This window comes from Panthera pardus, unplaced genomic scaffold (assembly GCF_024362965.1).
Source record: "Panthera pardus isolate Hobbes unplaced genomic scaffold, ASM2436296v1 HiC_scaffold_12, whole genome shotgun sequence".
Lineage (NCBI taxonomy): Eukaryota > Metazoa > Chordata > Mammalia > Carnivora > Felidae > Panthera > Panthera pardus.
In genome coordinates, this window is record NW_026526677.1 from 25599258 (window position 1) to 25612675 (window position 13418).

At 49.3% G+C, this 13418-nt stretch overlaps 1 protein-coding gene across 4 annotated transcripts in view; it reads right to left on the reverse strand.

Moving 5' to 3' along the window:
• Positions 1–225: 225 nt before the first annotated feature.
• Positions 226–13418, reverse strand: part of LDLRAD3 (low density lipoprotein receptor class A domain containing 3) — a 242096-nt gene continuing 228903 nt past the window's right edge. For all 4 annotated transcript variants that reach the window (XM_019470123.2, XM_019470119.2, XM_019470121.2 and 1 more), the window contains 2 exons: positions 4946–5291; positions 226–3273 (listed from right to left, as the gene is read on the reverse strand). In XM_019470123.2, the coding sequence (XP_019325668.2) occupies positions 3036–3273; positions 4946–5291 (584 nt within the window). In that variant the 3' untranslated portion in view covers positions 226–3035. The remainder of the gene's footprint in view (positions 3274–4945; positions 5292–13418) is intronic.

Here is a 13418-nt window from a genome sequence, read left to right on the forward strand (position 1 = left end):
GGGCCGAGGATACTAACTGGTGTCCATGACTTCACTTCTGCACCTTAGCCACACGGGCTATGGAATCCATAAACCACATCACATTTTGAGGTCCCATCACTATACTCTTCCTTTTTTCTCATTTTATTATGGCATAAATTCACTGCAGAAGCCAAAAGAAGTGACCATGCACTTGTTATATTGCCACGGAGGAGAAACGTGGGTTAAGAACCATTCACACCAATAGAAAGAATGAAACTGCAAGTTTATTTAAAAGTATAAAAATTAAGAAACAAAAACAAAAACCCAAACCAAAACTTAACCAAAACACAAAAAGCAACCACACACAAACTTTCCAGTTTGCATCAACTCTGAACATCACGCACTATTTATCAACCACTTTGTTGCATGTTTAAAAAAGACGTCAGTTTCAGAGTAGGGGCTGAATCGGGGGGTAAGCTATCAATGACAGTGCTGCTAATTTTAATGCTAAAATAAAAAGAATTCGCTGCTCTCATCTGAGAAAAAAGCACAGAGACGGTTTCCTGGTTGGTGTAGATTTAGGCAATGTATAAAAAAATATTCTGGATGGAAAGGAGTTAAAAAATATTGCTGGCCACTTATTTGCCATTTTGAGTAGAGGGAAAAAACAGGAAAAACCCCTGTAGCTTTGGTGCCCTATTTATATATTTTTAAAAAGATTCATTAAAAAAATCAAATCTATAATAAAAATGTCCCTGTGTTTATTTAAAAAAACAACAACATTAATAGGTTTTCTTATCTACTAAGACCATTTGTTTTTCCTAAGATGCCTGGAAGCAGAAAAGCGAGTGAGATTAATTCACTGCACAATTAATTAAAATTAGAATCCTTTCTTCTAAACAACTTCCAAAATACCAGAAAGGAGCATGGGCCCATCAAAGAGAGAAGAAATAAAGCCATTCTGACTCACAGGAGATGAAATGTTCAGCCAGAGTTCCTACCACACTCTGGCTACCATCGTAAGTTCTTTCTTTATCAGAGTACTTGGAAAATAACTCAAGTGTTATTTAAAAAATGAAAGACAGAAACGACTAGCCTCCTTTTCTTTAACTTAGAAAGAAAGAAATCACCAAGTCGCTAGCTTTCCTGTAACATATTTTGGATATGGTTAAAAAAAAAACAAAAAACAAAAAAGTCCACAGAACAGGATCACTAAATGCCACTTCGTCCCCCACTCCTGCAGGCTCCATTTAAATTAGCATCAAAGAGGTTACCGAAAATTTCTTCTGCTGCGGAAAGAAGTCCTGAAAGGGTGAGCGCTGCCTGGAGTGGTTCCGCCTGGTTCCAGTTTTGTGACCCATCAGGGTGGTTTCTTGCCAAATAACGCCTACATTTCTACCCACTATATCTCCAGGGAGCGGGCCCTGCAGCTAGCTGGGCACAGAGAAAGAGAAACACTAGCAGAAACACAGAGGCTCTGAACTGAGGGAGAAAGACATCCCTCCTTCTGCAACCTTCAAGAACTTGATAAATAATAACTCAAAGTGCAACAATGCACGAACGCCAGGCACACAGGTCAGTCTGCAGTGACCCGGTGTCAGGGCTCAGCGGGACAAAGGTGTGATCTCCTTTTTGTATCTTTCTTTGGACCTCACTAAAGGAAAAACAAAAGAAAACAAAGAGACAGCTTTCCTATACACATATAAATAATCCCTTAACTAGAAGGGAAAAAACAAACACACTGTTTCAAATGCATTTCTAAGAGATTAAAAAACAACAAAAAAAGTCCGAATGGCAAATCTTGACTCCAAATTATCTACCGTCCACGTCTTTTAGAGGAGAAACTATGGCAAGTCAGAAGAAGCCCGACCCTGACTCTAACCCTAGCCCTAATCCTAAATCAGGACGCTGGTATCTGGGCCTTGGGAAGGGGAGTGTGTGCAACACAGGGACCCAGGAGCTCTGGTGGGAGGTCCTGAACATTCTCACGTGTGTCATCAACCACAGTGTCCTCAAGTCCAAACGCACAGGTAAGATGACTTCTGGGTGTTAAGGTGACGTTGGAAGCTAGTGTTGAAAGTTGCATGGATGGGCACAGATGGGCGTGGTTTACAGGGACGGAGGACCAGATCAGATTTTTGGCTAATTCAAGTTGGGGTCCTCAGCCCTTGGCTCCGGGAAGGTCACAGCCAGGAAGGGGACGGTCCAGAAGCCAGAGAAGGGCTGTGGCCCTCAGCAGGCCCAGGCTCTCGGCAGCCTGCATTTGAAGAGCTGGGAACTCGGGTGAACTCATGGCAGAGGCCCCCTGCCCGTTCCGGGATGAGGCTGATGACAGACGTTGCAGAGAAAAACCCTCAACACGAGGATTCTTGGGGAAGGTTTTAAAGCCTGAATCTATCAAGTAAATGGTTCAGAGTCACTCGGAGAACCAAAAGGCCACTGGTGATTGCGGAAGGGTGTAACTCATGGCTGTTTCCTCTGGCCGCGGCCTCGGCCGAACCTAGGGCGGCGCGCAGGAGAGTGTGAGGCAGGCTTTGGTGCTCGCCTGGATTCTTCCCAGGGCAGCCATCCACGACGGCCTCCTGGAGGATCATCCGACCCAAACCTCCCACGGAGCTGTATGGTAGCAGCCACGGGGAACTCGGGCTGGTGTCTCCCACCCTTCTGGACATCCAACTCGGCACAGGAGCGCTGCGTTCCCCAGGACTCCTCAAATGCCGCTCTATCCGGCCGCCTGCAAACTTACGTTGCCTTGCCCGCAACATTCCAACAATGACACAATGACGTGGCAAGTGAGCTCACGCTCCTGGGCCCCACAGGACGAGTGACCTCCCAGAAAAGATGGCATCACACATCGTGTCGCCCAAGAGGCCAGAAAAACACCAGGTCTCCTTCTAAAGAACATCCCTGAAATCTGGGGTGGGGTGGGGGGAGGGGGTAGGAAGGGGACGGAGAGACAGCTGACACCCGAAATCCCTCCTCGAGGCACCCTGAGGAGCTCCCCAGGAGCTGAGTTGTTAGGATGGTACCAAGTCAGAGCAGATTAACCCACATGGACTTTGGAAGCGCCAGATTTATACTTCTGTGGTGCCCTGGCTGGGCGCGGAGTCCCTGGGCCCCGCGGCGCTCTCCGGGGGGCCGGGCTGCCCCGGGCCGTGGCCGCTGTCTGCCGTGCTCTGGAGGCTGCTGGCCGCCTGGGAGCTGGCGCTGTCGGCACTCCCGGAGCGCGAGCGGTAAGGGGGCAGGTCCGCTTGGTTCAGAGACTCAGTGTCGGAGGAGTAGGGCGGCGGAGGAAGGTCGTACCACGCGGGTCTGCAAAGAAGAAGGCAGGATGGGGTGGGAGAGGCAGGGGACAGGGGAGGGAGGACGACGTGTCAGGAGCCAAGGCAAGGCAGTCGCCCCACCTTCCGCCCCGGTCTGGGGGATGCTGATGTGTCCCCCAGGTGGGGCGGCTCTCCGGGCTCTGGGAGGACCCCTGGTCTGCGACAAGACCAAGGGAACGGACAAAGGTCAGTGTGCTCTGGCTGGCTCGTGCTGCACGGGCAGGTGTCCAAACCATATCCTTTGGGTGGCTCCGGGTCGAGGATGCCGAGCATCCCCTTGCCTTGTCCTGGGCGGCCTGGCGGGGACACTTGGCTCCACCAGCGAGGGGCCCTGTGGCTCAAGACTGAACCTCTGACGGTCCACAGAATTTGGGGTTCTTACTGAAAGTCAAGAACTGGCGATGTGGACTTGGGCGAGAGGGTATCTTCTCAATGGCTCGGTGCTCTGCAGAAGGGGTAATAATGACACCTAGCTTGCAGGGCGGTAACTTAACGGAAGAGTCTATTTTGCAGTGCTCACTGGGAGTCAGACACTGTGCCCCCCTGCCTTACTTTCATTACCTTATTTAGTGCTCACAAGAACACTAAGGGCAGGCCATTGTACTGGGGAGGAAACTGAGGCAAGGGGGCATTAAGTGACTTGCAGAGGACCACAAATAACTAGTAAGCAGCAGTTCTGGGATTGAAACCCAGGTGTTCCGACTCCAGATTCAGCAATTTAAACTTTACTCTGCGTTGGAGGGTCCAAATAAAGAGGTTATGAGTGGTGAGTGAGGTCCTGGGCTCGGACACTTATTTGCAATGATGTCCTTAAGCACAGCCTGCTCAAGTGACGGTTATCTTTTATGAGAAGGAGAAACAAAGTTTAAAAAATACGAGAGCTGCCACTGGAGCGGGTCCGAGAGGAGCCCAGTCAGCCCGGGCACAAGAGCTTGAAAAGGCCTCTTGCCACACCCGGTAAGTCCTGGGCTCAGAGGAAGAGAGCACTCTTGTTTCTTTGACTCTGAGAGCCAAAGTGAACTTCCCAAATGGGTTCTTGGGGACACCCTGGAGGTCACCCAAGAAGGGAGGGGAGGGTGGGGAGGCCTACCACCTGCTTCCATACAGAATTCTGCTTTTTGACTTTCTCTGTTGGGCTTTCCAGTCCAACTCCATTTGAAATGAGGGTCCTGTTGTTTTAAAAAGCTTGAGAGTGCTCTATTCTACTCCTTTAATTTTATAAATGAAGGCAAGCAAGGAACTCATTCATTCATTCATTCATCCATTCGTTCATTGGTTCAACAGTACGAACCACCTTTAATATGGCCACTGGCCGCTGTTCTGGAGTAGCGGGTGAGGCCCCATGGTCTGAACATGTATCGGTTGTGGCTGAGTTGGCCAGGATCCTAGGTCTATGTCCTTGGACAAGTAACTTACCATCCCAGAGCCTCCGTGTGCTCGTCTGTAAAACTAAGGCAAATAATGAACCTCCCCCAGTGGCTTGCAGAGAGGAGTAAATGAGATGATACTGTCTTGCCAGGACCCGGTAAAGGCCAGACACTGCTGTCGCGTCTGCTGCTGAGCGCGGGCTCGTGGCAGGCACCCGGAACCCAGGTGTGTGCGCCTGTCCCGCGTTCCCCACGGTGACCTCCCTCCCCCAGGCTCTGCCACCCAGCACGCACCTTTGGTCCAGCAGGGCCTCTGAGTAGGAGGGCGGGGAGCCCACTTCCGACGCGTTCTGCTCGGCCTGGCTGGCCACGTACTGGATGCCGTTGTTGACGTTGTAGGTGACGTTGCAGTGGTGGGGGTGGTCCAGGACCACCAGGCGGGAGAGCAGCACGGGATGCTGCAGCCGGTGCACCGGAAGCGTCATGAGGTTGTTCCTCTTCCGCTGGTGGTGCAGGACCAGGGCCAGCAGGGCCACCACCAGCACGAAGATGACAGAGCTGCCGATGATGGCGTAGGTGATGCTGGGGTAGTACACGAGCTGGTTCTCTGAGGTCACAAACACCTGCCCACTGCCTGGTTCTGCGAAACCCCAGAGGGGAGAAAAGAGGAGGGAGGTTACCAACCCGGCTCACCTTCTGCTTCAGAGTCAGTCCCAGGAAACGCACACAAACGTTCAGAGCAACACGATTCGCAACAGCCGGAATGTGGAAACCACCCCATCGTGTCCAGTGACTGGTGAGTGGATAAACAAAATGTGGGGTGCCCACACGACGGGATACTGTTTGGCCATGAAAAGGACTGATGCATGTGACACCACGGGTGAACCTCGAAACCATTATGCCAGACGAAAGAAGCCAGATGCACACATGCTGTATCATTCCATTTATAGGAAATGTCCAGGAATGGCAAATTTATAGAGACAGAAAACAGATGAATGGTTGCCCGGGGCTGGAAATCCCCTGGGAATTCGAAGCATCACGTCTATGAGGAACAGGGGTCGGTTTGGCTGGGGCTCCCTCTGTCTGCAGAGTGCTTATTTTACACCAGGCCCTATCTGGAGCTTTCAAGATAGAGAGCCAGCATGGTGCAGGCCGACGTCATGCACCCTGGAGCCAGACAAGGTTCAAGTCCCAGCCTCTGTGCCCTTTGGAACTCATTCGTTCGTTCATTCAACAAATGAATGAACTCACTGTCTATGTGCCCCTTGGAAAGTGGCCAACCTCTCTGTGCTGTAATTTCCTCGTCTGTAAAATGGGGATAGTAAGAGTGACCAATCCCCTGGGCAATCGGGAGCATGGAATGTGTGAATAACGATCGAGCACTCAGAACAGCTGACACACTGTGCCCCTATGGGGGTGCGTGTTCGAGACATACAGACACATGCTTTATTCCATCTACTTGCCTCACAGCAAGTCCATGAACTAGATGCTGTAACTGCCTTCTTTTTCAGATGAGGAAAGGGGATCTCAGAGGAGTTGGGTCCCCTAATGAGGGTCACAGGGTTAGGAAAAGACAGCGGTGTGTGTGATCTGAGCCCAGTGATCTGACATCAGAGCCCTGCCCCTAAAGCTCTGTCCTGCGGCCCCCTAACCAGACTCGCTAGGCAATCTGCAAGCACTTCCTCAGAGTCTGCAAGCAACGGTCTGGTACGTGTCCTACCCCCGGCAGGTGGCCCACCCCGCCTTTCCAAGTGTATAACAAGCCATGCTTCACACTCTCAGGTGAGGGGCTTTCCGGTCAGCAGAACACATGTGGCAACAAGACAAGGTCCAAGCTGGCCCTAGGAAGCCAGAGTGGTGTCTCAAGCTGGGGACTACTCGTCTCTGCAGAAGAACCACGACTACCACTGTTGCGGCCCAGCTGGAAGAATAGTCTAAATACAGCCCAAGTGAGCAAATCTGGTGATCACCCCCTGTGCGCGTCCAACCTCTGAAGCAGTGAGGTTTTGGTGGGTCCACAGGCGCCAAAACGTAGACGTAAAGTAGCAGCGGGAGCAGCAACCCCAGTGGCCCGGGCCCTGTGCCCTGGAGCTGGGCCAAGCGTTCCCAATCCCTTGTCACTAGATGTACACCCGTCCTGTTCATCACAGCATCCCCAGTGTGCGGGATGGTGCCGGGCACGGAGCAGGCACTCAATAAATGCCTTTAGCTCAGCAGAAAAAAAACATGTATTCACACACCCTGGTAAGGCAGGTGCTATCAGTATTTTATGATTCCTATTTTCCAGACAGCAGAGTGGCTCAGAGGTGATTTAACTTGTCTAAGTTCACATACGATGCCAGTAGAAGCGTCCAGGCCTAGAACCCAGATACTTCTCCATCAAAAAACCACACGCTGGGTGGGAGGGCTCAGTCGGTTAAGCGTCCGACTTCGGCTCAGGTCATGACCTTGCAGTTTGTGGGTTCGAGCCCCGCGTCGGGCTCTGTGCTGACAGCTCGGAGCCTGGAGCCCGCTTCGGATTCCGTGTCTCCCTCTCTCTCTCAAAAATGAACATTAAAAAAAAAACCAAAAAACAAAAACAACCATGTGCTGGGGAACACACTACCTTCTCTCCTTTCCTGATATAAACGTCTCAATTCCCCCAAACAATCCTAATCTGAGACACGTGAAGATTTTCCCCCTCAAGCTCCAGGCTTTATGTTCATTTCTTTCTGGCCACATGAACGAAACATGAACGAAAAGCTACGATGTTCCTGTAGGTCGCTGTTTCAATGATTAACTTTACGGAAAGATGCAAGTAAGGTGTCAGACAACACGCAGAAGTGTGCTGCAGACAGTTGAGGGAAGGAGGCACTTTGGGATTTTTCTCGAGTCTATTAGCTGTGACCATCTGGGGTGCTGCTGGAGTACTGTCTGCTCTCAGTTTAGATAACTAAAAGCCGGGTGGGGGCTTCTATGTGTGTATGTTTCAGAATTCAGGCTTGAAAGAAAATATCTTCTTCATTCTGTGATGTCAAGCACAGAGCTGAGGGGCTGAATCCTGGGGCCATCACTTCTAACATTTTTTTTTCTAAGGTTTATTTGATTTTGAGAGTGACAGAGAGACAGAACCTGAGCAGGGGAGGGGCAGAGAGAGAGGGAGACACAGAATCCGAAGCAGGCTCCAGGCTCTGAGCTGTCAGCACAGAGCCCGACGCGGGGCTTGAACTCACGAACTGCGAGATGATGACCTGAGCCGAAGTCGGACGCTTAACCGACTGAGCCACCCAGGTGCCCCTCTGGGGACATCACTTCTAGCTGCTGCTGAAGCAACTTAACTGCACTTTCATGAGCCCCAGCTGCCTCCATGTTTAAAATGGCGGCAGTGGCAGTGGTGGGAAAAAGAGTAGCCGAATCCTTGGATTACGGGGAAGGTAAAATACAATATATTGGTGAAGTGCCTGGCAAGTGTTTGCCCTCAGTTAATGCCAGTCCTTCTTGCTTTTTTATTGTGGAAAATATGCATGTAACTTATAAAATTTGCCATTCTCACCCTTTTCAAGGGCATCGTTCACTGGCACTAAGTACATTCACATAGCTGTGCAACTCTCACCACCATCCACCCCCAGAACTTGTCATCATCCCCAACTGGATAATGCTAACTCTGAGTGTTCACATTCTTTCCATTCTCCTCACCAACTTCTCTGGACCAGAGGCAGAGGCTGGAGAAGCCTCGCTCTAGCAGGGGGGTGTGTGGGGCGGGGGGCAGTAAGAATGGAAGAGAGGGTAAGGATTGAATGAGCTCCTTTTTAGGGCGATATGTCTCCTAAAACACGAAAGCAGGTGGATTTTCCTCAGGAAAGCAAATGGGTCCAGAGATTTTAAAACACTACCTTGCGTGTAACCACTTGAAGTTTTAAGAACACAAGAGGGAGCGCTTTAAAATGAATGGGAAACGACTGCAGATCTTAGCAGGCTCATTTGTGTCTCCGAAAGCAGGCTCTCTCCAGATCTGCCCACTTTGGCAGGCGAGAAGCAGCAATCACATTCACTCGAGAAATTATGATGTTACATAACTCAGTGGTGCCCGGTCTCGTTTCTGCTCGGTGTGTAAAATGTCATCTTGTATTAATTCATTAACTAGATTCACTTTTCTTAAGAGCTTAATGAGCCCGCTGGCCAAATTACTAATATCACAGTTGCCTGGGACCTGAGTTCTAAGTGCATAATCCATGGATAATGAAGTTTCCATTTATTCTGGCTGTCCCTCAAGCCAATGCCCTCTGCTCCGCTGTCAGCTGGAATTCCTGTCCTGTATCCGCTGTTTCTACTACATTAATTGCAGGCAATCTGGTTACTACCCGGAGACCACGGTGCTCTCAAAACCACCAGCAGCTCCCGTCATGCCTGGGGTAGAGCAGGCTGTGTTGTCCCCAGCTCCAGGGGGTGTCTTCGCCGCAGAGTCATCTCAGATTTGTACGGTTATCACCACAGTCTTCTGGCAGATGGCACTCAGGTGTCCAGAGGAGGAGGGCCTCTTTCTAATTCACGGAGAGGCGCTGTCTGGCCTGAGGGAGGCACGAAAGCAGCCAGCGCTCGTGACTGGGTGTCTCTTTGCTTCTAAACCATTCCTTCCTCCAGAAGCAAATCAGATTTCCCAGGAGATGCAATTTCTTGCCTAGCACACTGACCAACGCAAAGTTTGATTTCACGTTTTGCTGGCCAGGTCTGGGGAAAACAGGTGTAATTATCCATGCACGGTTGATGGGAGGGTGAACTGGTGCAGCCCAGGTGGAGACAGGGCTCGCAATACACAGCAAAATAAAAACGTACATATTCTTTGGTGCAACCATTCCGCTCTCTAGGGTCTATCTGACAGATACACTCACACAGACGAGAAATGACTTTTTAATGTGAGTGTTCACGGATGCATCATTTGTAATAGTACACATATCGGAAATGATCTAAATGTCTATCAATTGTGGCCGGGCTAAATGAACCATTAGTTGTGATATCCATACAATACCACACCTCTCGAAAAGATCAGGGCAGCTCTACATACGCTGATATGGAACCATCTGAAAGATATCTTGATACGTGAAAAGAAGCAAAGTTCAATAAAGAATGCATGGAGGGGCTCCTGGGTGGCTCAGTAGGTTAAGGGGCCGACTTCGGCTCAGGTCACGATCTCGCAGTTCGTGGGTTCAAGCCCCTCGTCGGACTCTGTGCCGACAGCTCAGAGCCTGGAGTCTGCTTCGGATTCTGCGTCTCCCTCTCTTTCTGCCCCTCCCCTGCTCACACTCTGTCTCTAAAATAAATACACATTTCAAAAAATGCATGGGACATTTTTTTTTTTAATTTTCATTCTTGAGAGAGAGAGAGAGAGAGAGAGAGAGAGACAGAGACAGAGAGTGAGCGGAGAAGGGGCCGAGAGAGAAGGGAGACGCAGAATCCGAAGCAGGCTGCAGGCTCTGAGCTGTCAGTACAGAGCCTGATGTGGGGCTCGAACTCACAGACGGTGAGATCATGACCTGAGCCGAAGTCGGACGTTCAACCGACTGAGCCACCCAGGAGCAAGACTGTGTGAACGTTTCTAGGACACACAGAATTGGTAACGCTGGGAGCTCCCAGCATGGAGGGCCGAGGTAAGAGAGATTTGTTCACCCCTTTCTTTCTCTTTGCATTGTATTATCCGTTCTAAAACCATGCCTACCGTCAACCAACTTTGTCACTGCCTACGCTGACTGTACGTCTTGGTTTCCCTTCCTTCTCTCCCTGTAACGTACGGACCCCTTGGGGCTCATGCCTCACCATTGTTCCCTCACTTGAGACCCCTGACTGGCTCACCACGCCCTGAGAATGGCATCCAAGCCTGACCCCCGGAGTTCAGAGTCCCTGTTGGACTCTGTTGGAATGTTCACTGCCTTGTTCAGACCGACTCCTTGTCACTCCCCTGAAAAACCAACTCTTGTGTGCCTTTTATAAAAAAAAAATTTTTTTTAAGTATACTTTCCTCCAGATTATATATTTTAAAAAGTCAGGTTGATCGAAGTATATATAATTTACACACACTCAGATGCACCCTTTCAAAATGCGCAGTTAGAGTTGAACAAAGTGAAACAGCTGCATAACCACGACCACAAACAAGATACAGAACCTTTCCATCCCTCCAGTTCTCTGTGCTCCTCTGTTGTCAATTCACCACCCCTGGAAAACACTCATCTGTGTTCTGTCCAAAGAGATTCACTTTTTCCAGAAAGTCATGTAACTGGAATTATACAGTACATAGCCCGCTGTATCTGGCTCCCTTCACTTGGCATGATGCTTCTGAGATTCATCCATATTCCTGGTTCCCTCTTTGAAAATGCGGAGTTGGGGTGCCTGGGTGGCTCAGTCAGTTAAACGTCCGACTTCAGCTCAGGTCATGATCTCGCCGTTCCTGAGATCGAGCCCCGCGTCGGGCTCTGTGCTGACAGCTCAGAGCCTGGAGCCTGCTTCAGATTTTGTCTGAGATTTTCTCTCAAAAATAAATACACATTAAAAAAATTTTTTTAAATTCAAGTAGCATTCTGTTGTACGCAGGGATCACAATTTGTGTTGAGAGCGGGAACTGGGTGGTTTCCGGTTTCTGGAATGCAGGTCTTTGTGCTGACAAATATTTTCGTATTTCTTGGGTTTATACCTGAGGGGTAAGGCTGCTGGGTCCTACGGGGAGTGTAGGCTTCTTAGAAGAAACTCTCACACTGTTTCCTCGGGGCGGCTGCAGCATTTTCCCTTCCCCCAGCCACTCTGCATCCTCACCAGGACTTAATGTGGCTAGTCTTGAATTGTAGCCATTCCGATAGGCGTGTAGTTATAGCTCACGGAGGTTTTAGGTTGCATTTCCCAGGGACTAATGATGCCGCTGAGCCTCTGTTCCCGTGCTGATTCACCATATGCAGGTCTTCTTTGCTGAAGTGTCTATTTACATCTCTTGCCCATTTTAAAATTTGGTCGTTTGGCTACTTGGTGAGGAGTAAGAATCCTTTGTCCGTTTTGGGACACAATCCCTTTTCCAGAAATGTGTTTTGCAAATATTTTCTCCCCCGTCTGTGGCTTGTCTCTTCCTTTACAGTGCCTTTTTGAAGAGAAAGTGTTTAAAATTTGTCTTATGAAGTCTACTATATTAATTATTTCTCTTATGTTTCCTGCTTTGTGTGTGCTCTCCAAGAAATCTTTGCCTGGAAGAAATTTTACAGCTTTAGCTCCTACATTTACATCTCTGATCCACTGCAACTTAATTTTTGTTTATGGTTCAATGTTCTTTTCCCCCCTCCCTCTGGATATTCAGTTGTTCCAGAACCATTTGTTGAAAGCCTACCCTTTCCGATTGAGTTACCTTGGCACCTTTGTTGCAAATCAATTGACCATACAAGCCTAGGTCTCCTTCTAGATTCTCTATTCTGTTTGACTGAACCATATACCGATCTTTATGCCACTAAGTATGTTGATAACTGGAGCTTTATAGTAAGTCTCAAAATCAGGTAGGGTGCGTCCCTTATGCTTTTTTTTTTTTCTTCTAAACTGAGCTTTATTTCTGATTATAAAAATCCATTAAAATTAAAAGCAAAATAGAAATGTTCACACACACACCCCAGCCCCGAAACCTACTAGGACAAAACAGTTGAAGAGTTTGGTGTAAACCAGGGCTTGGCAAACTTTTTCTGTCAAGGGCTGGACAGTAGTATTTCATGCTTTGTGGGTCATATAGTTTCAGTCACAACTACTCTACTGGTGTAGCACAAAAGCGGCTGAGGATACACTGGTGAATGAGGACGGTTGTGTCCCAATCACATTTTATTTACATAAACAGGCAGCAGCTCGGACTTTGCTCACTGGCTGTTAGTTTCTTTCTCTTTCTTTTTTTTTTTTTTTTTTTAATGTTTATTTATTTCTGAGACAGGGAGAGACAGCGCATGAGTGGGGCAGGGGCAGAGAGAGAGGGAGGCACAGAATCTGAAGCAGGCTCCAGGCACAGGGCCCGACGCGGGGCTCGAACCCACGGACCGCGAGATCATGACCTGAGCCGAAGTCGGTCGCTCAACCCACTGAGCCACCCAGGTGCCCCTGGCTGTTAGTTTCTTGACCCACAGTGGAAATCCTTCAAAACTTCTCTGTGGGTGCCCACACACACTTTCGTTCCTGCTGTCCAGATATTTCTGCATGTGGACATCTCTCCTCACCCACCCACACCTTTGTTAAAGAGTAGCTGTGAAGTATCCCACTATACACACGCATCACAACTTACTTTAACACTCTGCTGATGAGATGTACATTTAGGCTGCCTTTTTTTTTTCCTATTACCAAAGATGCAACAACAACATTCAGGTAGACCGAGCAGACCCTGAGAGCCGCGAGGGTGGGCCCAGGCTTGCTTCTGTCCACCATGCTACAGTTGGTGCCCAACACAGTGTTGAGTAAGTCAGTGGCCTGTGTTCACTGGTGCAATTTCTTACGACAGACTCCCAACTCTCCTTGGTCATCTGTTCCCCCGGGTCTGCACATTCAGGCTGCCTTGCACTCTCTCCTTTTCTCTGCCCCCATGGAGCCAGCGCGTGTGCTCAGTTTCTGCTGGGCAGCACTTCTCCAGTCTCTGCTTCCGGGCTCCAGTCGTACGGCCACATCCACGTTCAGGCCAGGAAGAGTTCCAGGGTGTCCCCCCGCCCAAAGCTATGTCTACTTGGAATCTCAGAATGTGATCTATTAGAATAAGGGTCTCTGTAGATATAATTAAGGTAAAGCCCCCAGG